General features: G+C 40.5%; 1 protein-coding gene across 3 annotated transcripts in view; it reads right to left on the bottom strand.

Moving 5' to 3' along the window:
* Positions 1–9,258: 9,258 nt before the first annotated feature.
* Positions 9,259–27,697, bottom strand: part of ATP7A (ATPase copper transporting alpha) — a 135,891-nt gene continuing 117,452 nt past the window's right edge. For 2 of the 3 annotated variants that reach the window (XM_030807384.1, XM_030807382.1), the window contains 7 exons: positions 25,815–26,031; positions 20,662–20,808; positions 18,915–19,057; positions 16,854–17,057; positions 16,212–16,329; positions 14,074–14,176; positions 9,259–13,351 (listed from right to left, as the gene is read on the bottom strand). In XM_030807384.1, the coding sequence (XP_030663244.1) occupies positions 13,075–13,351; positions 14,074–14,176; positions 16,212–16,329; positions 16,854–17,057; positions 18,915–19,057; positions 20,662–20,808; positions 25,815–26,031 (1,209 nt within the window). In that variant the 3' untranslated portion in view covers positions 9,259–13,074. The remainder of the gene's footprint in view (positions 13,352–14,073; positions 14,177–16,211; positions 16,330–16,853; positions 17,058–18,914; positions 19,058–20,661; positions 20,809–25,814; positions 26,032–27,697) is intronic. The other variant, XM_030807383.1, reaches the window with a different exon arrangement.

The raw sequence follows: 27,697 nt of genomic DNA, 5'->3' as shown, positions 1-27,697 counted from the left end.
TGGGGCGGCCGGGCGGAGGCGCTCCTCACTTCCCAGTGGGGCAGCTGGGCAGAGGTGCTCCTCACTTCTTCTCAGACAGGGCGGCCAGGCAGAGGTGCTCCTCACTTCCCAGACGAGGTGGCCGGGCGGAGGTGCTCCTCACTTCCCAGACGGGGCGGCCAGGCAGAGGCACTCCTCACTTCCCAGATGGGGCGGCCGGGCGGAGGCGCTCTTCACTTCCCAGACCATGGATGGCCGGGCGGAGGCACTCCTCACTTCCCAGCGGGGCGGCCGGGCAGAGGTGCTCCTCACTTCTTCCCAGACGGGGCTGCTGGGCAGAGGCGCTCCTCACTTCTTCCCAGATGGGGCAGCCGGGCAGAGGCGCTCCTCACTTCCCAGACGGGGCAGCCAGGCAGAGGCACTCCTCACATCCCAGACGATGGGCGGCCGGGCAGAGGTGCTCCTCACTTCCCAGATGATGGGCGGCCGGGCAGAGGCTCTCCTCACTTCCCAGACGGGGTGGCTGGGCAGAGACGCTCCTCACTTCCCAGACGGGGCGGCCGGGCAGAGACGCTCCTCACTTCTTCCCAGACGGGGCGGCCGGGCAGAGGCCCTCTTCACTTCCTAGATGGGGCGGCCGGGCAGAGGCGCTCCTCACTTCCCAGACGATGGGCGGCCGGGCAGAGACGCTCCTCACTTCCCAGACGGGGCAGCAGGGCAGAGACACTCCTCACTTCTTCCCAGATGGGGCAGCCGGGCAGAGGCGCTCCTCACTTCCTAGACGGGGTGGCGGCCGGGCAGAGGTGCTCCTCACATCCCAGACGATGGGCAGCTGGGCAGAGGCGTTCCTCACATCCCAGACGATAGGTGGCCAGGCAGAGACGCTCCTCACTTCCTAGATGGGCTGGCAGCTGGGCAGAGGCACTCCTCACCTCCCAGACGGGGCGGCCAGGCAGAGGCACTCCTCACATCCCAGACGATGGGTGGCCAGGCAGAGACACTCCCCACCTCCCAGATGGGGCAGCGGCTGGGCAGAGGCTGCAATCCCAGCACCCTGGGAGGCCAAGGCAGGCAGCTGGGAGGCGGAGGCTGCAGCGAGCCAAGTCCACGCCACCGCACTCCAGCCCTGGCAACACCGAGCACCAAGTGAGCGAGATTCCGTCTGCAGTCCCAGCACCTCGGGAGGCCGAGGCGGGCAGACCACTTGAGGTCAGGAGCTGGAGACCAGCGTGGCCAACATGGCGAAACCACGCCTCCAGCCAAAGGACAAAAAGCAGGCAGGGGTGGTGGCACGTGCTCGCAATCCCAGGCAGGCCGCAGGCCGAGGCAGGAGAATCACGGGAGCCAGAGGCAGGGAGTCTGCAGCGAGCCAACTGTACTCCAGCCTGGGCCACAGAGGGAAGAAAAAAAGAAAGAAAGGAAGAAAGAAAGAGGGAGGGAGGGCGGAAGGAAGGAAGGAAGGAAGGAAGGAAGGAAGGAAGGAAGGAAGGAAGGAAGGAAGGAAGGAAAGAAAGAAACAGTGGGTTTAAAATATTCAGTGAACCATGCTATAAACAGATGTGCTGTCATCCAGGCTTTGTAGTTCTATTGATAGAGCACAGACAGAGTAGATTTAGCATAACTCTTAAGAACCCTAGGATTTCAGAATGGTAAATGAGCATTGGCTTCAGTTTAAAGTCACCAGCTACATTTTATCACCCAACAATTGAGTCAGACTCTCTTTTTAAAGCTTTAAAGCCAGGGATTGACCTCTCCTCTGTAGCTATGAAAGTCCTAGACAGCAACTTCTTCCAATAGAAGGCTGTTTTGTGTACATTGAAAATCTGTTGTTTAGTGTATTCACTTTCATCATCTTCTGGACAACTTACTGCAGCTTCTTCATCAGCACTTGCTGCCTCACCCTGCACTTTTATGTTATAGAGATGACATCTTTCCTCAAACCTCATGAATCAACCTTGGATAGCTTCCAATTTTTTTTTCAGCAGATTCCTCACCTCTCTCAGGCTTCATGAAATAGAAGCGAGTTAGGGTCTTGCTGTGGATTAGGCTTTGGCTTAAAGGGATGTTGTGGCTAGTTTGATTTTCTATCCAGACAACTAAAATATTCAAATTTTCTCCATATCAGAAGTAAGGCTCTTTTGCTTTCTGATATGCTTTGGATTTGTGTCCCCACCCAAATCTCATGTCCAAATTGTAATCTCCAGTGTTGGAGGAGGAACCTGGTGAGAGGTGATTGGATCATAGGAACAGACCTCCCCCTTGCTGTTCTCGTGATAGTGAGTTCTAATGAGATGTGGTTCTTTAAAAGTGTGTAGCACCTCCCTCTTTACTCTCTTTCTCATGTTCCCACCATGTAAGACATGATTGCTTTCTCTTCACCTTCCACCATAACTTTAAGTTTCCTAAGGCTTCTCCAACCATGCTTCCTGTACAGCCTGTGGAATTGTGAGTCAGTTAAACCTCTCTTCTTTACAAATTACCCAGTCTCAAGTAGTTCTTTATAGCAATGTGAGAACGGACTAATACAAAAAATTGGTGCCCAGGAGTGGGGCATTGCTATAAAGATACCTGAAAATGTGGAAGTGGCTTTGGAGCTGGGTAATGGGCAGCGGTTGGAACAGTTTGGAGGGCTCAGAAGAAGAGAGAATGATGAGGGAAAGTTTGGAACTTCCTAGAGACTTGTTAAATTGTTGTGACCAAACTGCTGATAGTGATATGGATGATGAAGTTCAGGCTGAGTTGGTCTCGGATGGAGAAGAGGAACTTATTGGGAACTGGAATAAAGGTCACCCCTGCTATGCTTTAGCAAAGAGACTGTTGATATTGTGTCCCTGCTCTAGGAATCTGTGGAACTTTGACCTTGAGAGTGATCATTTAGGGTGTCTGGCAGGAGAAATTTGTAAGCAGCAAAATGTTCAAGATCTGTGTATTAGTCCATCCTCATGCTGCTATGAATAAATACCTGAGGCTGGGTAATTTATAAAGAAAAGAGGTTTAATTGATTCACAGTTTTACATGGCTAGGGAGGCCTCAGGAAACTTAACAATCATAGTGGGAGGCACCTATTCACAAGGCAGCAGGAAAAAGAATGAGTGCCAGCAGGGAAAATGCAAAACATTTATAAAACCATCAGATCTCATGAGAACTCACTCACTATCACGAGAACAGCATGGGGGAACTGCCCCATGATTCAATTACCTCCCACCGGGTCCCTCTCATGACATGTGGGGCTTAAGGGGATTATAATTCGAGATGAGATTTGGGTGGGGACACAGCTAAACCATATTAATTTGGCCTGGCTCCTTCTAACAGCATATGGTCATATGCATGACCAAAGAGATAATCTGAAACTGGAACATATTTAAAAAGAAAGCAGAGCATAAAAGTTTGGAAAATTTGCAGCCTGACCATGTGGTAGAAAAGAAAAACCCATTTTCTGGGGAGGAATTCAAGCGAGCTGCAGAAATTTGCATAAGTAAGGAGAAGCCGAATGTTAATATCCAAGACAATGGGGAAAACGCCTTGAAGACATTTCAGAGAACTTTGCAGCAGCCCATCCCATCACAGACCTGGAGGCCTGGGAGGGAAAAATGGTTTTGTGAGCCAGGCCCAGGGCCTCACTGCACTGTGCAAACTAAGGACATGGCACCCTGCATTGTGGTCATTCTAGCTCCAGCCATAGCTAAAAGGTGCCAAGGTGCAGCTCAGGCCATTGCTTCAGAGGGTACAAGCCCCAAGCCTTGGTCACTTCTGTGTGGTGTTATGCTTGCAGATGCATAGTGGGAAAGAGTTGAGGCTTGGCAGCCTCTGCCTAGATTTCAGAGGATGTATGGAAATGCCTGGATGTCCAGGCAGAAGTCTGCTCCAGGGGTGGAACCCTCATGGAGAACCTCTACTAGGGCAGTGCAAAGGGGAAATGTGGGGTTGGAGCCCCCATATAGAGTCCCCATTGGGGAGTGGAAGAAGAAGGTCACCATCCTCAGACCCTAGAATGGTAGATGCACTGACAGCTTGCACCGTGTACCTCGAAAAGCTGCAGGCACTCAATGCCAGCCTGTAAAAGCAGCTCTGGGGACTGTACCCTAAAGAGCCACAGGGGCAGAGATGCCCAAGGCCTTGGGATCCCACTTGCATCAGTGTTGCCTGGATGTGAGACATGGACTCAAAGGAGATTATTTTGGAGCTTTAAGATTTAATGACTGGCCTCCTGAGTTTTGGATTTGCATGGGGGCTTGTAGCCTCTTTGTTTTGGCCAATTTCTCCCTTTAGGAACAGATGTATTTACCCAATACCTGTACCCCCATTGTATCTTGGAAGTAACTAACTTGGTTTTGATTTTACAGGCTCATAGGTGGAAGGGACTTGTCTCAGATGAGATTTTGGACTGTGGACTTTTGAGTTAATGTTGAAATGAATTCAGATTTTGGGAGACTGTGGAGAAGGGATGATTGTATTTTGCAACGTGAGAAGAACATGAGATTTGGGAGGGGGCAAGGGTGGAATGATATGGTTTGGATTTGCATCCCCACCCAAATCTCACATATGAATTGTAATCTCCAATGTTGGAGGAGGTGATTGGATCATGGGGACAGACTTCTACCTTGCTGTTTTCATGATAGTGTGTTCTCATGAGATCTGGTTGTTTAAAAGTGTGTAGCACCTCCCCTTTCACTCTCTTTCACCTGCTTATGCCATGTACGATGTGCCTGCTTCCTCTTTGCCTTCCATCACGATTGTAAGTTTCCCGAGGCCTCTCCAGCCACACTTCCTGTACAGTCTGCAGAACTGTGAGTCAATTAAACCTCTTTACTTTACAAATTACCCAGTCTCAGGCAGTTCTTTATAGCAATGCAAGAATGGACTAATACACTTTCTTTTTTTTTTTCCTTTTCTTTTTCAGAGATAGTGTCTTGCTCTGCCACCCAGGCTGGAGTGCAGCGGTGTAGTGGTGCAATCATAGCTCACTGCAATCTTGAACTTCTGGGCTCAAGTGATTCTCCCACCTCAGCCTCCCAAGTTGCTAGGAATACAGCATGCACTACCACATGCAGCTAATTTTTTAAATGTTTTATAGAGAGAGTCTCACTATGTTTCCCAGGCTGGTCTTGAACTCCTGGCCACAAGCAATCCTCCCATCTTGGCCCATTTCAGACTTTTCACCTTCAAAACTGTAAGATAACAAGTTGGTTTTAACACACTACATTTGTTGTAATTTGTTACAATAGCAATAAGAAACTAACATAGTCAGTCACCCAGCTGGTAAGTAGCAGAATTGGTATCTTGCAAATAGGTGTGATGGATTCCAGAATCAGCACTCTTTCCGTCACTATGGGTATGTGGTGATTTTAAAGAAACTGTGGATTCAAAAGTTAGACCTAAAACCATAAAAACCCTAGAAGAAAACCTAGGCAATACCATTCAGGACATAGGCATGGGCAAGGACTTCATGTCTAAAACACCAAAAGCAATGGCAACAAAAGCCAAAATTGACAAATGGGATCTAATTAAACTAAAGAGCTTCTGCACAGCAAAAGAAACTACCATCAGAGTGAACAGGCAACCTACAAAATGGGAGAAAATTTTCGCAACCTACTCATCTGACAAAGGGCTAATATCCAGAATCTACAATGAACTCAAACAAATTTACAAGAAAAAAACAACCCCATCAAAAAGTGGGCGAAGGATATGAACAGACACTTCTCAAAAGAAGACATTTATGCAGCCAAAAAACACATGCAAAAATGCTCATCATCACTGGCCATCAGAGAAATGCAAATCAAAACCACAATGAGATACCATCTCACACCAGTTAGAATGGCCATCATTAAAAAGTCAGGAAACAACAGGCGCTGGAGAGGATGTGGAGAAATAGGAACACTTTTACACTGTTGGTGGGACTGTAAACTAGTTCAACCATTGTGGAAGTCAGTGTGGCGATTCCTCAGGGATCTAGAACTAGAAATACCATTTGACCCAGCAATCCCATTACTGGGTATATACCCAAAGGATTATAAATCATGCTGCTATAAAGACACATGCACACGTATGTTTATAGCGGCACTATTCACAATAGCAAAGACTTGGAACCAAACTAAATGTCCAACAACGATAGACTGGATTAAGAAAATGTGGATCCCAGCACTTCGGGAGGCCAAGGCGGGTGGATCATGAGGTCAGGAGATTGAGACCATCCTGGCTAGCATGGTGAAACCCCATCTCTACTAAAAATACAAAAAATTAGCCGGGCGCGGTGGCGGGTGCCTGTAGTCCCAGCTACTCGGGAGGCCGAGGCAGGAGAATGGCGTGAACCTAGAAGGCAGAGCTTGCAGTGAGCAGAGATCGTGCCACTGCACTCCAGCCTGGGCTACAGGGCAAGACTCTGCCTCAAAAAAAAAAAAAAAAAAAAGAAAATGTGGCACATATACACCATGGAATACTATGCAGCCATAAAAAAGGATGAGTTCATGTCCTTTGTAGGGACATGGATGAAACTGGAAACCATCATTCTCAGCGAACTATCACAAGGACAAAAAACCAAACACCGCATGTTCTCACTCATAGGTGGGAATTGAACAATGAGAACACATGGACACAGGAAGGGGAACATCACACTCCGGGGACTGTTGTGGGGTGGGGGGAGGGGGGAGGGACAGCATTAGGAGATATACCTAATGCTAAATGACGAGTTAATGGGTGCAGCACACCAATATGGCACATGGATACATATGTAACAAACCTGCACGTTGTGCACATGTACCCTAAAACTTAAAGTATAATAATAATAAAATTTAAAAAAAAAGTGGAAGGCAACGAGCTGTAAAAAGCAAGAAGAGCATTGGAGTGCTGATAATGGGGTCTACTTGCCTTCAAATAACTTCTTCCATATGGCCTGATGTTTTTCATTTCAATAATTATGAAGTCATTTGGGTTCAAAAGCACTCTTTTCAAATTATTGCAAATACCTCTAGCAAGATCCAAAGGTCAATGGCACTTTAGGATGTATTGAGTTAATCTCAGTTTTTCTCCTATACTTGGTAATAATAACTTCAATGAAGTAATTGGAGTTTTGATAATAGTCATCCTAACTGGAATGAGATGGTATCTCAATGTGATTTTGATTTGTATTTTTCTGATGATTAGTGATGTTGAGCATTTTTTCATATACCTATTGGCCATTTGTATGTTTTCTTTTGAGAAATGTCTGTTAACATCTTTTGCCCATTTTTAATAGGGTTTTTTTGCGGTTAATTTCCTTATATATTCTGAATATTAACCCCTTGTTAGATGTATAGTTTGCAAATATTTTCTCCCATTATGTAGGTTGTCACTTCACTCTGTGAATTTAGAATGGCTATTATTAAAAAAACAAGTGTTGGCAAGGATGTGGCAAAAAGGGGAAATGCTTACACACTGCTGGTGGGAATATAATACAGCCACTACAGAAAACAGTATGGATGTCCCTGAAAAAATTAAAAATAGAACTATCATATGATCCAGAAGCCCCACTACTCTGTGTATTTCCAAAGGAAACAAAATCAGTACATCACAGATATCTGCACTTCCATGTTTACTACAGCACTATTCACAATAGCCAAGACTTGAAATCAACCTAAATGCCTGATAACAGTTGAATGGTTGAAGAAAATGTGGTATATCTACACAATGGAATACTATTCAGCAATAAAAAGAATGACATCCTGTCATTTGAGACAAGATGAATGATCCTGGAGGATGTCATTAAGTGAAATAAGCCAGACACAGAAAGACAAATACTACATGATCTCACTCATTTGCAAAATCTTTTTTTTTTTTATACTCATTTGCAGAATCTAAAAAAAAGTTGATCTCATAGAAGCAGAAAGTAAACAGTGGTTACCAGAGGTTGGGTAGGGGTGAAGAGAGGGGATGATGGAGAGAGTCTGGTCAACAGGTACAAAGATACAATTAGATAGGAGGAATAAGTTCTGGTGTTCTATTGCACAGTAGGGTGACTATGGTTAACAGTGAGGTAATTGTATATTACAAAATAGCTAGAAGAGAGGCTTTTGAATGTTCTCACCACAAAGAAATAATAAATGCATGAGGTGATGGATATGCTAACTACCCTGATTTGATCATTATGCAATATATACATGTATCAGAACACTGAATTGTACCCCATAATATGCACAATTAAGATTTTTTTAAAAAGAAATTGGAGTTTTGATTGGGTGAGGTGAAGCAAATAATTTTGAAGTATTGGCAGCACTTCAGTTTACAGGCAGGCCTTAGTGGGCAGAGAAGGTGATGTCAATGAAAAGCTTGGGGCCATTGAGGGCAATGGGTACAGTATGCCAAAGACTTCTCAACCTATTTCAAACTTTCCAGAGGGTGACTGACCGTATAGATGTTTTCAGATTTCTTAAACTGCACAAGACCCTCTTTATACTAGCAACTTCACTTAAACCTTGTCTTCAAAAGCCTTGCCTTTTATCTCTCACTTCATTTGTACAACCAGGGGTCACATTTAGGACGGTGAAGCTGTTAAACCAGTAGGGCTGGCTGGCCCTAGTCAAATTTGTGAAAGAGGCAGCTCTATTTCTTTTTAATTTGAGCAGGGACTTTGATGCCTTAATTTAGCAAGCATTCTCCAACAGAAAGGTTTTTGTTTTGTTTTGTTGATCTGGAAGGTTTTGAAGGTTCACCTGGGAGGTAGCCATCACTACATATCCTTCTCTGAGGTCAGGATACCAATAAGAAAGGGAGGCTGGCAAGCTGAGTGGATGCCTTGGGGATTTTACTCTTATGTTGCCATTTCCCATCCTATCCCCTCACCCTGAGTAACCCCAAAGATTTGGAGGGAAATGAAAATGTTTTTCCTCACAAGTTTACAATGGTTTCCTTAACTCAAAAAGGAGTGTTTGGGTCTGGGAATGTATCTTGGGTGGGAACTTCAAACACTCTGTATAGGGCTCCCCAATGGCGAGAAAATCTCTTTTCTCTGTTTAGCTCATTTGGAGTAGACATTCTACCAAGAATGTATTAGAGACTACAAAGGAAAGCAGAACAATAATATTCCTTCCTTAATTTCTCATCCTCACTGAATGATATGGCAGGTGTAGTGGAGTCCAAAGGAAAATAGATTTCTTCCCTCCCATCCTTACAGAAAGTGTAGTGATGCTTATAATCCACCCCCATCATAGATGAACAGTTGAAAAAAAATCTAAAAACATAACAAAGGTAGTTCAGAACTGCTGATAGAGGGGGTTGGATGATTTAACAAAAGAGACAGACAAAAAAATTTTATAACACTATAATTATAAAGTTGAAGGCACATCCTTGGCAGAAATATGATCAATTACATGCTTATGAAAAACAAACTACTGAATATCTTAACCACAGTAGATGGATATTGCACAACATCGTCCACTGCTGTTTTGGGTACCAAACAATCAATGTTCAACAACGTTTAGCTAAACATTTCTTTAACTAAAAACATAAGGTTGAGACGCCTGGTTTTGGCTACAAAAGGCATTTGTTATCAACACTGTGAAAGAAGCTCTTTTAACTGAAGAACAAGAACTCATGCTTTGTGCTCTATCTGGTTACTCATACCAGATGGAGGGACTGCAGAAAGTTAGTGTAAAAATAGGTAATAATTTGACATGAATCTATATTTTTTCTATTTTGTAAAATAATACTTAAAAATGTAGAAAAGAAACAAAACAAACAAAAACCCAAAAGGAGTGATTCCAGGAATGTCTTTATTCTTTTTAAAATAACCAGTAACCAGATGCCTCACCCAGAGAAAAAAACAAAATGGAGTAAAATAAATATCAAGAAAAATCATTTTAAAGCATGATCCATAAGTAATAGAAAAAATTCTCTTAACATACATTTTTGATTTTAAGCTGTATACAGAAAAGATATGTGCACGTAAAGTTTTGGAAACATCTTGTCTACAGTGCTATTTTAAGCATCCTATACATATGAATAAAGAATACTTTTTAAAAAATTAAAGCACAATATAAAATTACTTGTTCACAAGGCATCAAATTTGACATTCTAAAATGTTGATACTAAACTAGGAAAAATAACATTTCTATTTTCACAAATGACACACCATACATCTTGAGACTACAACACTACTACTCTAGTTGTGTTTTAATCTTTGAAATTCAAAAGGCATCTTTGGATATTTAAGTTTAAGGTGCCACATAGGTGAGTCTGAACTGGCACTGGATACTAAAGTATCCTTGTTATCTTCAGACTAAGGGCACGGTTGCTGAGTGAATACAGAAGAGTGATAAATGAAATACAAATAGAGAACTTCAAATATTCAAACATCAAATTCAAATATAAATCCATTTCCCTTCGGTATGGTAATATATATGTATGTGTATGTACATATATATGTGTGTGTATATATATATGTTTGTGAATACACACAAACACACATTTATAAAATTTCTCATTATTAACTCCTGACCTAAAGCTAGCTACTAACTGAAAGCAGTGTTTTTTATTCCCTCCATAATCACCTCTTTCTCCTATAAATACAGCTTCTCTTTGAAGCTAATGAAAGTTCAAGATTGCAAAAAAGACTTGTGGTAGAGGATTCAAATGTGGCTACATATTACTTAAAGCAGGACTCTTTCTAATTAGCATGTTTTCTGTTCTCGTTGTAAGAGCTGAAATTATCTCTTTGATTATTTCAATACTATAAGCTGCTATTCCCACTGTCCCACAATATGAATACAAGACCAAGAGGATGACTCAAAGGTACACATAATAATGGAAGAGTAACTGGCTGTGTTCAACTGCTTGAGGTGGGTGGGAGGGAGAAGGAGGGATGCTTCTTTTTTCAACATTTGCCCTATCAGCTGTGTCTTCTAGAAGAAACAAGTTGTGTTATAAGATGGGCCAATGGAATTAAAATAATAAATAATAAAAGTCAAGCTGAAAGCATGGAGCATGATGGCATAGGCATTGGTCTAAAAAAAGGGCCTAGATATACAAACTCATTGATATTTCAGTGAAATGGGTTTGCCTTTCTAGATTAATAGCACCTTCATCAAAAGCTTCAGTTCTCTCTTTAAGACAGCTGAGACAGAAATTAGATCTTTTCTAAATCTGAAAGACAGCATGGAATAAGGTTGTAAACTTTGTGTGTGTATATATGAAAGGATAAAAGAGAAAAGGGGTAGGAAAGGAAGAACTCCATCCCCTACCCCCACCTGATTTTAAGACTCTGCTCTAGAAAAATGATTTTTTGTATTTATTACTGACCTCAAGGGGAGAAAAGAACTAACATTTACCGAGTACAAATTCTACGTGCCAGATGTTGGGTTAGCAGCAGCTTTGCTTATGGTAATGGGAACAAAATGTTAGGAATTTACTTATGAGTCCTCTTCATTTACATATTCTGCATATGAAATCCATCTTGCAACTAACAAAGAAATTTAAATAGTCTTACAAGTACCAGATCTCTGACCAGTGTATTAGCTACCAGGCACTCACAAGGGAATTTCTAAATCCATTTGGCAATGGGAACAAGCTCCTAAATTTGCCAACCACACTAACTAGGCAAGTTCAAATGTTTTAAACTAGAGAAAAGTATATGTTTGGCTAAAAAGCGTCATAACCTAGGGAAATTTTAGTTTCTGTATTATGATTTTACTGTATTTTTTGGTAAATGCAGCTTTGTGTAATAGCATTATTTTAAAGTCTTTTTGAGAGGTTATCTGAAACACTAAAAGATAAATAAAATCTATTAAATTATATATACTAGCAAAGTGATTATACTCAATTCAAAAAATACAAATTTAGGCCGGGCATGGTGGCTCACACCTGTAATCCCAGCACTTTGGGAGGCCAAGGCGGGCAGATCACCTGAGGTCAGGAGTTTAAGACCAGGCTAGCCAACGTGGCGAAACCCCATCTCTATTGAAAAATATGAAAATTAGCCGGGTGTGGTGGCAGGCGCCTGTAATCCTAGCTACTCGGAAGGCTGAGGCAGGGAGAATTCCTTGAATCCGGTAGGCAGAGGTTGCAGCGAGCCAAGATGGTGCCACTGCACTGCAACCTGGGCTACAGAACGAGACTCTGTCTCAACAACGACAACAAACAAATTTAGTGAATCCAGGTAATTTTATATGACCTGTATATGTATAATAGTTTTAATCTTTGAAAATCTTTTGAGCAGAAGAGGCTAATAATGTTAAGTTTCCGGACTGAGATCAACAGACTACATGAAGAACAACTTAAAGCCCAACTTGGCAGGAGTGAACTGAAACTGAGCACAGAGCTAGGAAACTTGAAGGAATAATTTGATATATTTTTACAACAGTGGAAAGATGGGAGGCAGGGAACCCTACAGACCTTTAAGGTCTTTTGAGCTACAAAATTTAAAAAGGAGCAAAATATTAGAACAGTTGTCAGTTATTTTTAATCAATGAAAAACCACCTAAACTTGGTTAGCTCGAAAGAAAATAACAAAAGAAGACATACTGGAGCATCTAAAAAAGCACCTGCAAGGACAAGGATGCAGGGAGAACTGGGGAAAGAAAGCCTGCAATAAATAAGGCACATCTATTTTTAAACAGTTTCAACTGTTTCCCTCTAAAACTAGATGTTTTATACACAGTGTTTTGAAAGTCATTGCTCCCCAATGGGGCAGGGATACAGGCTTGAGAGTATCTTCAATATTTTGAATTCAAAAGCATGAATATCTTCATGCTCTCAAATCTTCAAATTTTTCATCTTCTTCTTCTTGGGCCTCTTTTTTTTTTGGTCAAATAAAAAATATATCACTTTGGCAGCAGTTCAGCAATCTCTAATTGTAGGGCTTGTTGTAAACCTCACTGCTCTACCTTATCTGTTGTTAGTGAAAACAAAAATATACTGGAAATTCAGTTTAAATAAAGCTGGGTTCAGAGCTGATGCCTTGAAAAAGATATTTTTGCCAACAGATAAACGCAACTCAAATAGAATCCCTAATATAAGAGCATGAGACCAACATAAAATCCTTCTACAATATTTTGAAAAGTAAAGGTAACATCATGAATGCTGTGTCAGTGCATGATAAGTTAAACTGGCAGCACTCTCCATGGCCTTTTATAATGCAGTGTCATCATCTTCCCTGAAGTCTCCCACTAGGAGTGAGTGCTTATCAGGTTCACTGGTAACAACACTGTTTAGGGAGCGTTTATCAGACCGTAGTGAGTTTATAGAGGCTCTGCTATAATTAACAATCCGGTCCAGCAAACCCAGTTTAGGAGAATTCCTTGAGGTATCATCTATTCCAACATGAACGCTGATTTCTGAAGGACTCTTCTGTCCTATCTGGCTCCGGACAGGCAGTTCATAACTCTCGTAAGTTGGTTTCCTGTAACTGGACACATGCAAAAGTACGCTAGTTTCAAATAACCAAAAGTAAATGAGACGCTTGCTACATGCAGAAAAGAAAGAAGATTTGCTTATCCACACTTAGTTTTGGTATGAAATGTATAAAGGTGATCACTGGTAGGAAAATAGCTTGAAACGAATCATGTGGAGTCATATCATCAGAAACCCTACTTCTCAGAATCAGTGTACTATATTTTATCCCACTCAGTGCTTGTGGTTGCTATGCATAAAGTACACGAAGTAACAATTACATAGCTAATTATTACTGTTAGCTAATAATAATTCTTTTCTTTTTTTTGAGATGGAATCTCACTCTGTTGCCTAGGCTGGAATGCAGTGGCACGATCTCAGCTCACTGCAACCTCCACCTCCCAGGTTCAAGTGATTCTCCTGCCTCAGCCTCCCGAGTAGCTGGGATTACAGGCATCCACCACCATGCCCAGCTAATTTTTGTATTTCTAGTAGAGATAGGGTTTCGCCATATTGGCCAGACTGGTCTCAAATTACTGACCTCAGGTGATCTGCCCACCTTGGCCTCCCAAAGTGCTGGGATTACAGGTGTGAGCCACCACGCCCGGCCGCTAATAATAATTCTCATTAAGAATGGTTTGGGCTTATCATTGATCAATACAAGAATAAAACCTACCAAGAATGACTGGATGATAACAGGAATACAAAATACAAATGTGAGCAAGCTATCATACTTACAGTTTAAGGAAGAGAGAAGAAAGTACTACAGAAACAGATGAAGCAGCCATTGCTGCAGATCCCATCCAGGGCTGCAAAACCAAACCAATGGGCATAAAAACTCCTAAGAAACAAGTATGGATTAGTTAGAGTAGATAATACTAAACAGATTATCAATGTGTTTCTAACATATGTATAAATCATTTCTTTGTTTGATATTTCTTCAGCATTTATCCTCTTGGTGGTGGAGATTTTTGTTGTTGCCATTTTTTCACTAACAGAGTGTTGCTGTTAACATTCTTGTACATGTCTCCCCATGTCCATGTTTGAGAGTTTCTGTGGGGTATATACCTAGGGGTGAAACTACTGGGTCATAACATGGGCACATCTTCAACTTTACGTGGATATTCCTCAGTTGTTCTCCAAAGTGGCTGTAGTGATTCATAATCCAACCAATAGCGTATGGGAGTTCATGTTCTACAAACTCATCCACACTTGGTTTTGACAGACATAAGAATGTTTGCTCATATGATGAGGATGAAATAGACTTATACTTTTAACTTTTTATGTGCTTCTCTATATTTTTCTACTTTTTCTATGGTGATCATATATTACTTGTATAATTATTTAAAAATCACTTGCTCCATGAATTAATCTTACTGGACTTAGATTGTTCTTTTGCTCTTTGTTCTCTCAGTATTTGTGTGTCCTTGCTGATAAACAGTTTTGTAATTGTTCTCATGTCATTTCATGTCTTTCCTTGGTCCTCAAACCAGAGAGAACAAGAAGAAAACGATACTTATTTCTTTTATGTCATCATTACTAACTCCTACCAGGTCCCTAAGTTTAGGAGATTCTTAGATGCTTATTAAATAACTGTAAATTCTTTTTTCTCAGTTACATTGCTTTATTCACTCTCTCTGTCATCTGGTCTCTCAACCTAAAAAAATACCAGCTGACTATAATAGAATATTAAGTGAAGGGCAGAAAATTCTCTGTAAGCTACAATCACAACTATGTAACCAGACAAAAACTGATGCAGAGTAAAAAAAAGACTAGAGGAAAATACTTGTATAATTCTTTAAAAATCATTTGCTCCATGAATTAATCTTGCTAACAGTGTTGTGTTTGGGTAGTCAGATTAAAGGTAAATCTATTTAGAAAAAAATTAATTAATAAGCAAACAAATACATATGTCTGTGCAAATATATGCAGAAAGAGATGAAGCAATATGGCAAAATACCATCAGTTGGTGAGTTTAGGTGAAAGGCATACAGATTTTCATTGTACCATTTTTTTCAATGTTCTTGTAGGTTTGAATTTTTCTTTCTTTTTTTTTTTGAGACGGAGTTTCGCTCTTGTTGCCCAGGCTGAAGTGCAATGGTGCGATCTTGGCTCACCACAACCTCCACCTCCTGGGTTCAAGCGATTCTACTGCCTCAGCCTCCCTAGTAGCTGGGATTACACGCATGTGCCACCACGCCCAGCTAATTTTGTATTTTTAGTAGAGATGGGGTTTCTCCATGTTGGTCAGGCTGGTCTCGAACTCCCAACCTCAGGTGATCCACCCACCTCAGCCTCCCAAAGTGCTGGGATTACAGGCGTGAAGTTTGAAATTTTTCAAAATACAAAGTTGAAGGCTGGGAGTGGTGGCTCACACCTGTAATCCCAACACTTTGGGAGGCCGAGGTGGGTGGATTACCTGAGGTCAGGAGTTCGAGACCAGCCTGGCCAACATAGTGAAACCCCGTCTATACTAAAAATACAAAAATTAGTCAGGCATTGTGGCAGGCACCTATAGTCCCAGTTACTTGGGAGGCTGAGGCAGGAGAACTGCTTGAACCCAGTAGGTGGAGGCTGCAGTGAGCCGAGATTGTATGACTGCACTCCAGCCTGGGCAACAGAGTGAGACTCTGTCTCAAAAAAAAAAAAAAAAGTTGGAGGGAAAAAAATAAATCTGTCAGAATGCTTATATATTCTTAAGCTATAACAAACATTACTGAAAATTAAAATGATTGATTTTAACATTACCTCTCACCATACCAGTAGGCTACAAACAAAAACTAAGCTCAAAACTAATAGTAAGAAGACAGGCTTCCAATATGTTAGGTCTCTAACAACTTTAGTGGAAAAAGCAATACTAGTTAAGAGTCACATACCAGCAGCTATGGGAATTCCAACCAGATTATAAATTAGAGCAAAGACAAAATTTATCCGAATCCTCTTGACTGTCTTTCTTGATAAGTCAATACTTGCCACTACATCCAGAAGATCATTCTAAGAACAGAAATATTTGTGATATTAGTAAGAGACTCTAACTTAACCAGTAACTTTTACATTTGATACTGTGTATGTTGAAGATTACGTCTACCTTAGGGTAATATGTGAATTAACTACAAATCTCAGATAATGCTAAAACTTAGACTCAGCTTCCGAAGGTGTTTTTCAAAAATTTTCCTCAGGGTTCTGAAAACACTTTTAGGGGTGTATGCTGGTACTATGATTAAATCTACTTAAAATAATCTCAGCAACTATTTGTTGAAGATCATTTTATTCCAAATCCATTCTTAAATCTTCTTCTTCACTTCAGAAACTTATAATTCTCACTTGCTTATGAGCCGGGTTGAGAAAGTCAGGGGGTAAATTAGCATGACTTCCCATAATCCCACTCCATATTCTCAAACAGTGGCTGATAGCATGGAACTTAAGACAGAATTGTTATGCTCAATATACTTTATGACATTATCATTGACCATGTAGGGCAGTCTCATACTCCTCAAAGGTCAAGCCATGGCACTTACCCTTATCAAAACCACATCAGCTGCTTCAATGGCTACATCTGTGCCTGTGCCAATGGCAATTCCCACATTAGCCATTGCCAGAGCTGGGGAGTCATTGATTCCATCTCCCACCATTGCTACCCGTTTCCCCTCCTCTTGAAGTTGCTTCACTTTAGCAACCTTGTGAGAAGGTAGAACTTCAGCAAACACCTTAGTAATGCCAACCTATGTGATGAAAATAAACTCAATTCATTAAAAAATAATAATAATAATGAGTATGTGAAACATAACTGAGCAATAACAAGCCATCAGTTTTCACCCACAAGATGTCCACATTTTAAAAGACTGATAATATCTAGTGAAAGCAAGGATGTGGAGAAATGAGCTCTCTAATACACCGGTGGCTGGTGTGTAAATTGCAACTGTTTTTGGAGGGCATCTGGCAGCATCTATCAAAATGTGAGCATCATTTGGTCTAGCAATTCCATGTCTAGCTCTATTTTGGACAGGCTTGTACATGTACAGAAAGATACATGTCCAAAGACGTTCATTATTGCCTTGTTTGCAAAAAGAAAATTTTCAAAACCACCCAAATGTCCATCTTTAGGGAAATGGTTAAATAAATTATGATACATCCATACCATGGAATTCAGTATAGAAAGCATAAAGTAACTTTTTTTTTTTTTTGAGACAGAGTCTTGCTCTGTCACCCAGGCTGGAGTGCAATGGTACCATCTCGGCTCACTGCAACCTCCGCCTCCTGGTTCAAGCAATTCTCCGGCCTCAGCCTCCTGAGTAGCTGGGATTACAGGCATGCACCACCACACCCGGCTAATTTTTGTATTTTTAGTAGAGACAAGGTTTCACCATGTTGGCCAGGCTGGTCTCAAACTCCCGACCTCATGTGATCTGCCAGCTTCAGCCTCCCAAAGTGCTGGGATTACAGGCGTGAGCCAACAAACCCGGCCAAAATAACTTTTTATGTTCAGATATGGATGAAGCTCCAAAGTATATTGTTATGTAAAAAAAGCAAACTACTGAACAATCTGTTCAAAATGATCTAACTGATGTTGAAAAGACCAGAATTATACTGTATATGTACTCTGTATATGCACATATATGCATATGAAAAAGTGGCAGTGTGGGGGGCAGTACGACTGGATGGGGAGCATGGGGAAAAGAGGACAAAATTTTTACTTTATATCCTTCTGTATTTTTTACATAAGAAGGTGTTAATAGGCTGGGTACGGTGGCTCACACATGTAATCCCAGCACTTTGGGAGGCCGAGGCGGGCGGATCACCTGAGGTCCGAAGTTCGCGACCAGCTTGACCAATATGGAGAAACCCTGTCTCTACTAAAAATACAAAATTAGCCGGGCGTGGTGGCATATGCATGTAATCCTAGCTACTCGGGAGGCTGAGGCAAGAGAATCGCTTGAACCCAGGAGGTGGAGGTTGCGATGAGCCGAGATCGCACCATTGCACTTCAGCCTGGGCAACAAGAGCGAAACTCCGTCTCAAGAAAAAAAAAAAAAGAAACAAAAGAATGTATTAAAAGATTACTTGCATTATTTATTAGAAGAGGGGAGAAGGCATTCCAAAGTTAAAAAGATTGAAAAATTTCACAGATAAGGCAGATGTGGGAGTCAGGAGCAGAAAAATGGTATGTCAAAGTGGTGCATTAGGAAAATAGTTCCATTGGTGGTGGTATTTAGGATGGACTAGAGAGGGATGTGTGTGGAGCTATTGCCGTGTTTCAGGCATGAGATCAGGAGAGCCCAGCTTAGGCTGGCAGCACTGGTAAAGCATATGAGCAACATTTCAAAGGATGCATCAACAGAAACTGGTGTACAGTGTCACGCAAGCATCCCATGAACTAAGCAAATACCTTTTTACTTATAACAGCAACACACAAAGCCCAAAGTCTTTCCAGCAAAGCATGGTAAATTTTCTTGAAAGAACCAGATAGGACTACTCAGTGATAATGAAAATAGTAGGTAATGTAAATTTCTTAGCATTTGAAGGCAAGACACAAAATGTATATCAATAATTAGAAGTTATCACATACCCCTATCAATTACCTGAGAAGCAATAGATCTAGCTGTTTTACTGTTGTCTCCAGTCATCAGAACTACTTCTAAGCCCATAGATTTCAGAATATGGATAGCCAGTTCTGCTTCAGGCTTCACTGTGTCTGCAATGGCTATCAAGCCACACAGCTCATCTAATATAGGGGCAGCACAAAATAAGAGAACTTGGAATATAGTGAAAGCAGAATAACATTTTGACTTGAAATTTCAGAATGAAATGAATTTTCTTAAGTAAAGTTGTTCAGGGCATGGCTTAACTTAAAATATCTCTGAGCCCACACAGACTTTATACTACAAACTCTGTAACAAGCCTCCATATTTGGTTATAAAAATTTCAGAGTGAGGTAGGGGTTACTAATAAAGTAATCATAGGAAAATAAAAAGAGAGACCTTACTGGATATTAGAAGACCCTTTTTGTTCCTCAGAAAGGTATTTGCCAATAGCCTCAAACACTTTATCTAATTTAAAGGCAAATGAAACTGAAGACTAATACTTTTTTTCTTTTTAAGGTAAAGGCGGGGGGGGGCAAAGAGAGACAAAATGGGCACTTTATAGTGGGAAAAATATTACCATAAATCTTATTATTTTATTCTATTTACAAAACAAAAGTAAAATGGTATTCTCTGCTTCTTCCCAGACCTAAAAAGTCCATAGTAAAATACTGCCTTCATACTTAGCAAACATTATAAATGTAGAGTGGAATTAATCTCACAACTAGAAATGTACCCTAAGAAATAACAAAATAAAGCACATACAACCTCAAAGATATTTATTGTAGTGTCATTTACAATAGTGAAATATTAAGAATAGCCTAAATTTCCAATAAGAGGGGAATGATTATAGTGTGTAAGATTGATAAATTATGGAGTATTATAGTAAAATGATACAGCAACATTAGAAAGCATTAAGTAAAATAAAGCATAATAGTATGTGTACAAGTGATTTTAACTTTATTGAGGTAAAATTTACTTATGATAAAATGTATCCAGTAAAAAATGGTATATGTACTAATACTGTAATTCTGCAAACACACACACATTTCAAGAAAACTAGGAATGGAATATACAAAATTAAAATTGACACTGTGGGCTGGGCATGGTGGCTCAAGCCTGTAATCCCAGCACTTTGGGAGGCCGAGGTAGGTGGATCACCTGAGGTCAAGAGTTCAAGACCAGCCTGGCCAACATGGTGAAACCCCATTTCCACTAAAAATACAATTAGCCGGGCATGGTGGCACGCACCTATAATCCAAGCTACTTGGGAGGCTGAGGCAGGAGAATCGCTTGAACCCAGGAGGCGGAGGTTGCAGTGAGCCGAGATCACACCATTGCACTCCAGCTTGGGCAACAAGAGCAAAACTCCGTCTCAAAAAAAAACAAAAACAAGAACAAAAACAAAACAAAGAAACAAACAAAAAAAACCTGACATTGTGTTAGGATGATGGGATTATGAATATTATTTTACTTTGCTATTATTTTACTGTTGCTATTTTTAGGTTTTAAAAAATCCTTGATTAGCCTTCATTTAAAACATAGGCTAGGGAAAAAAGTAACGAAGGCAGGCAAATGCGAGAGAATTTTAAATTAATCAGTAATAATCATGTGTTGTTGACATTTTCATTTTGCATTCAAGATGCTTTTGAATAACCCTCATAGTTCAGAGGTCTCTCAAAAATAAATAAATAAAACAATAACAAATCATAACATTGAGTTACAGCATACTTATGGAAAACCTTACCATCAACTGCTACTAATACAGCAGTCCGACCTTTTCTCTCATGTTCAGTCATGAAATCATCTACATCGTTATTAATGACAAGACCATTTCTAATCATCCACTCCCGGTTACCAATGAGGACTTTATACTGCTGAGCATTAAGAGCATCTGAAAGTAGGCACAGAAGTAACATTTAGTAAGTTCAATCAATATATATAAAACCCCATGAAGCAAGTTCTTCCTGTCTAACCTTGCACAGTCACTACATTGTATGGTTCCTAGAACATAGCCTCCAACAGTGATGTTCAAATTTTCTAAGAACATACTCTGCTCTTCCATGCCTCTGGGCCTTTGCACACATTGCTGCCTTCATCTGAAATATCCTTATCCCTCCTCTTCAGACAGCAAACTCTATCACATTCTTCAAGAGCCAGTTCAAATATTACTTTCTTGGTGAGGCTTTCTCTTTGACCTTCCATAAAAATTCAATCAAATTTAAAAATACTTACTGTGCATCAGTAGCTGAATGTGGCTAGATGAACATGTATAATCATGCTGACATCTCATTTTCTTTAAGTGGGTTCTTAGTGCTATCTGGCAACTGAACTATATTTCCCTAGTCCATTCATTCTCCATTTCTTCTAGATGGCTATTTCATACCTTCTCATCTCCCTTCAAATCTCCAACTTCTCCTGCCCCATCCTAATACCAGATGATGACTCTGCTTGCTACTTCAGAAAGAAAATAGAAGCAATCAGAAAAGAACTTCCACAGCTCTCATTGCTGCATCCACTCAACTACCTGTGTCTCCTGTGTCTGTGTATCTAGCTTCCCTTCTGTTATTATAAACTGATTCTGCTCCTAATTTAAGGCCAACCTTTCTACTTGTGCACTAGACAGCCCCCTCCTTTGCCTATTCTAGAACATCTCTCCAACCCAACAATTCTCCCTGTCCACTCCCGCACAACTTTTCTCTGCTGTACATTGTCCTATCTTAAAAAAAAAAAAAAAAAACCTCTCTTGATCTCACCCACCTCTCTAGCTACCACATTTATCTGCTTCTGTACGTAGCAAAACTTCCCAAAAATATCTCTATTGGCTGTCTCCAATTCATATCTTCCCATGCTCTTGTGAACCTACCCCATTTATTGCAGTGGTCAAAAGCTTTATGCTTTTGACTCTAATACTCCAGTGAATTATTACAGCCAGTGACCTTTACTTTAATAATCCTAATAGTTAATTCTCATTCCTCATCTTACTTGTCCTATTAGCAGAATTTAACATAGCTGTTCACTCCCTCCTGGAAATACTTTCTTCATTTGGCTTCTAGGATATCACATTCTTAGGGGCTACCTCCTAATTGGCCACTTCTTGGCCTTCTTTGCCCATCCCTCCTCATCTCTCTAACTTCTTAATTTATAGTGCTGCAGGATTCAGTACTTAACTCTTTCTTTCCCTTTATCTACTCTCACTCCTTGGGGTTCTTATCCAGTCTCATGGTTTTAAATACCATCTATACCCCTGCAGTCCAAGAGAGCTTTATGTGATATTAGAAATGTTCTGTATCTGCTATGTTTAATACAATAGCCACTAACACACAGATGTGGCTATTGAGCACTGAAATGTGGCTAGTATGACTGAAAGATGAATTTTAAATTAAATTAAATGCAAATTAACTAATTTAAAGAGTCACAAGTAATTAGTGGCTATTTTCCTAGACACCACAGATCTATAAGCAGAGGACTCCCAAATCTATCTCTCTGATTCAGTCTGTTTCCTGGAACTCCAAACTTATGTAACCAACTGCTTACTTGATATTTCCATTTATATGATATCTCCACTTGGGATATCTCTAATAGGTACTCAAACTTAACATGTACAAAACTGAACTCCTGATCTTTTTCCCAATACTGTCCCTCCTGTGGGATCCTCCATCTTATTTAAATGATAACTCCATCCTAACTGCTTAGGCCACAAACCTTGGCATAATTCTTGACTCCTGTTTCTCTCATACGCCATATATATCCAACCCATGAGAAAAATCTGTGACTCTCCTTTTAAGACACATCTAGAATTCTATCATTTCTTACAACCTCTACTATACTGGTCCAAGCTACCATTATGTTTCACCTCGATTATGACAACGTCCACCAACTCATCTCCCTGCTTCTGCCCTTGCCCCCCATCCCCACAAGATTCTCTCCTGCCTGAGCCTCCCAAGTAGCTGGGATTACAGGTGCCTGCTACCATGCCCGACTAATTTTTGTATTTTTAGTAGACACAGGGTTTCACCATGTTGGCCAGGCTGGTCTCGAACTCCTGACCTGAAGTGATCCACCCGCCTCAGCCTCCCAAAGTGCTGGGATTACAGGCGTGAGTCACCGCGCCCGGTTTATTTTTAAAATGTTAAGTCAGATTTTGTCCCTCCTCTACTCAAAACTGTCAGATTGATTTTGTCCTTACATATCTAGTCCCAAACCACCTCTCTGACCTTGTCTCATACCCCTTGCCCATCCATTTACTCTGCGCTTGCCACACTGTTCTCCTTGCCATTCCTCAAACAAGTCAAGCACACTCCTGACTAAAGGCTTTGGTACTTACTATTTCTCCTGCCTAGAATGTTTTTGCCACAGAAATCCACATAGCTTTTTCTCTCATCCCCTCAGATCTTCGTTCAAACACTACCTTCTCAGTGAGGCCTACCCTGATCACCCTATATGAAACAGAACCCACTACTCCCAGCACCCCTATGCCCCTTGCCCCACTTATTTTCCTCCATAGCACTATCTCCATTGGACTTATTGTATTTTCTTATTTATTTGCTCACTCTCTTGTGTTCTTCCACCAAGAATGTAAGCTCCATGAAATAAGAACTTAGTTTATCTTGTTTACTGCCGATTCTTTAGTGCCTTGAACAGTGCATGACACACAGTACGTGCTCAATAAAACCTGTCAAATGGATTTCCTATTTGTCAGTGTGCTTGATACTAGAAGTTCATAGACAAATAATAAAGAAGTCACAGACTAGTAGAAACAGGCAGGTAAATAAATAATTATCATACACTGCCCTAGTACAATAACAGAGATTAAGTACAGTTATGATTCAGGAAGAAGAGTAAATACCTCTGTCAATATATGTCAGTCAATGAGTGTGTCACTGAAGAGAGAGATATAAGCTGGGTCTTGAAAGACAAGTGTAAGTTCACGAGGTAGATGCCATTTGTGAATAAGAACATTACATAGAGAAAATGGTAAATGAAATGATCTAATAAGCAGGAAATGACACACCGTAAGGAAGAACTGCAAGTAGGTAGGGATGGAATATGGAGTACATATGTGGTAGTGGAAAAAGACAAGATGAGTGATGCAGGGAGGCAGGAGACATATCATGGGGAACAGAACTTAAACAAAGTCCAGAGAGACTGGACTTTGTCCCGTAGGAGAGAGAGACCCATTAAAGCTGGGATCCTTAACAGAGACCCATGGATGGGTTTCAGGATACATGTGCATCTCTTGAAACAAAAATTTTCTGAGGGGTGGGCCCATAGCTTTCATCATATTCCTCCAAAGGTCTATGGCTCAAAAACAGCTTATAAACCACTGTAATAAAAGGTATTGGTCAGAAAGTGACACGACTAGATTTGCATGTTAGCAAAATCACTCAGACACAAATCAGGAGGGAGGTGTTGGAACACTTAGGTGGCTAGATCATGTTTTGGGGGCAGATGGATAGATAGGCATGGAGCCAAGGAAACAGGACTTGGCTAAAGATATGGATTTCGGAGTGGTAGTGGAAGTCTGTGGGTGGTAGAATAAGTGGTGGGCATGAATAAGATTGTACAGAGAGAGTATGTATTATAAAATGAGAAAAAGACAAAGAACAAAACCCTGACGACATACAACATTTGAAAGCAAGAGAAATGAGGAACCAAAGGACAATTAAAAGGAACAGCCAGGGGTGCGGTGGCTCACACCTGTAATCTCAGCACTTTGAGAGGCTGAGGTGGGTGGATCACTTGAGGTCAGGAGTTTGAGACCAGCCTGGCTAACATGGTGAAACCCCATCTCTACTAAAAATACAAAAAATTAGCCAGGCATGGCTGCGCACACCTGTAATCCCAGCTTCCTGGGGGCTGAGGCAGGAGAATTGCTTGAACCTAGGAGGCGGAGGTTGCATGAGCTGAGATCGCACCACTGCACTCCAGCCTGGTTGACGGAGCAAGACTCCTTCTCAAAAAAAAAAAAAAAAAAGGAACAGCCAGGGAGGTGAGAGGAGAATCTAGACAAAGCAGGGTCATGGAATCATCCTTTAGGAAGGAAGGGATGGTCAACATTGTCAAATATCTTAATGAGGTCTTGCAGGATGAGGACTGAAAAGTGACCACTGGAGAGAGCACTGAGGTCAGTGGTCATCAGTTAACTTAGAAAGAATGGATTCAGTAGTAGGGATGGGGGAGAAGCCAGACTGCAATGAACTGAGGCATGACTGTGGAGTAAGTGAATTCAACAAACCTAGATTACCCTTTCTAGAACTTGGATATAAAAGAAAAAGACAGAATTTATATGGGAATATAGATGGGAAAGGACAAAATCTAGATGGGAATATAGTGATTTTGATGGAAGAAATGTTTATATGTTTAGGAAAAGAAGCTAAAACAGAAAGAGATGAAAAATAAAGAAGCAAGGGGACCTAACAGAAAGAGGGAGGTCCCTGATGAATCAAGAGAGGGTGGGATCTAGATGAAGGGATTCATTAGGCAAGATGAAGGATACTGCTTTCCCTGGAAAAAGGAATGATTCTGGGCAAAAATATGTAAGAACACATGCCCAAGAACCATAATTTTCTATATAAAAAATAAGATAATTTGCAGAGGGGACAAAGGAGAGGGTCACAGGATCTTGTGAAAGATAGAAAAGGTTTGGAGTAGTTGTAGTGAGAAAAGAATGATCATGGATGATCAGCTAAGGCTAGACCTCATCACCCTATGGTGGTGCCAATGACCACAGTTGGGAAATATTCTTGACTAATTTAAATGATCAGAAGGCATAGGGTATTGACTTGAGGAAATGAAATGATGCCAATTTTTGTTTCTACTATAACAGTTCAGGGTTATAAAGTTAGCCATCTGTTCATAACTGCCCCATAATTGGTACTACAAAGAAAATTAGCTTACTTGAGATCTGGGCATCAATAATCATGGAAGACGAAGTTGATGACTGTTCATTACTGGCATCAATTTGAACCAGGGATGCATTTTTAATATTATTGTCCTCTATATTCCAGTTATTCTTATGTAGCAAGCCTTCAATATTGGTGACTTTACAGCTAATACCACAGCCTGGCACAACCTGGAAATCTATGCAGGTACCCAAGGTTTCAGTGTCCAGCTCCTAATAAACAGAAACAAAAGGATTTCCTCCACTGTTCTGATAATGCAAGGTCATTCATTAGCAAGATAAAAACCCCTAGTTAATTCTAAATGTTTGTAATAAAATTGTCACTTATTGCCTACTTGACAGTGGATTTTGATAAGGACAAAGGAATAGAGCATCAAACACAACATTCAAAGTTACAGAAGAGCCTCAAAATCTTTGTTTTGACCAGGCACAGTGGCTCATGCCTGTAATCCCAGCTGAAGAAGCCGGCTGGGAAGCCGAGGTGGGCAGATTACCTGAGGTCAAGAGTTTGGGACCAGGCTGGCCAAAATGGTGAAACCCTGTCTCTACCAAAAGTACAAAAAAATTCAGCCAGGTGTGGTGGTGCACACCTGTAATCTCAGCTACTAGGGAGGCTGAGGTAGGAGAATCACTTGAACCCAGGAGGCAGAAGTTGCAGTGAGCTGAGATTGTGCTATTGCACTCCAGCCTGGGTGACAGAGCGAGACTCTGTCTCAAAAAAAATATATTTGTTTTAATCCCACTCTCTAAAATTTATAGAAAACATGGAAAGCTTATCAGTATTCTCTGCTCTTTCCAGTAGATAATTACAAATTAAATTTTTAATTCTATAGTCAAGTCAGGTTTTCTATTCAGTACAGGGCAAAGGGTAACAAAGTATAGGGCCTTTAGTTACCAGAGGTTCTCCATCTGCTCTCTAGTCTACATCTTTAGCAAGTCAAAAAGTTCTGGGGACCTTCATTGTTTCCTAGCTTTTTATAGCTTCATCCTCTCTGCTGTTTGATTTGGGTGTAAGGAAGCCAGGTCAGTAATAGGTAATAGGTAAAAGGGAAAGAACAAATAAATAAATGGCAACACCAATGGTAGAAACTGCCACATTTTAAGTGTAAAATTAATGTGAGACAATTCATAAAGGACTCATGCAAATGAATAAGAAAAAGACAAACAACTCTATGGAAAAATAGGTCATGGATACAAACAGGTTAGAGGAAAAGAAATTCAAATGGTCAATACATATATAAAAAGATGATCAACCTTATTCATAATTAAGGAAATGCAAAGCAAACCATCAAGTAAATATTTTTTCACCTATTAAATTGAGAAAATAAAAATAAAGTGTTGGTAAGAATGTGGGGAAATGAGCACTCATAACTTTTGGTGCAGGTATAAATTGATATAACCCCTCATGTGTATTGGTAATATTCATCATATGGGTATTGGTAGCATTCATCAAAATTTAACTGCATGCATCCTTTGACTTAGCAATTGCATTGATAGGCATTTAATGTAGAGACAGACTTGCAAAAACTGATAAGGATGTTGAGTATATACTCTAAAAGTCAAAAAAAAACAAACACACTATAGAGTATAATATAGCCATTAAAAACAATGAGGCAGATCTGCATTTCCTGACAGGAAAATTCACTTAATAAAATAAAAAAGCAAGGTAACAAAGATTGATCATTGTATTACCTTTCTGTATAAAGTTTAAAATATGATAAATACATATATGTGGCTATATGCATTAAAACAGTTAACAGATGCACACCTTTATGACTATACTACAATTATTGAATTGTACACTTTAAAAAGGTGAACTTTATAGTATATGAATTATATCTCAATAAAGCTGTCACTTTAAAAGACTGTTAATAGGTTA

This window comes from Nomascus leucogenys, chromosome X (assembly GCF_006542625.1).
Source record: "Nomascus leucogenys isolate Asia chromosome X, Asia_NLE_v1, whole genome shotgun sequence".
NCBI classification, from domain to species: Eukaryota; Metazoa; Chordata; class Mammalia; order Primates; family Hylobatidae; genus Nomascus; species Nomascus leucogenys.
Note: the sequence above shows the minus strand (reverse complement) of the source record. Positions and strands in the feature narration are given on the sequence as shown.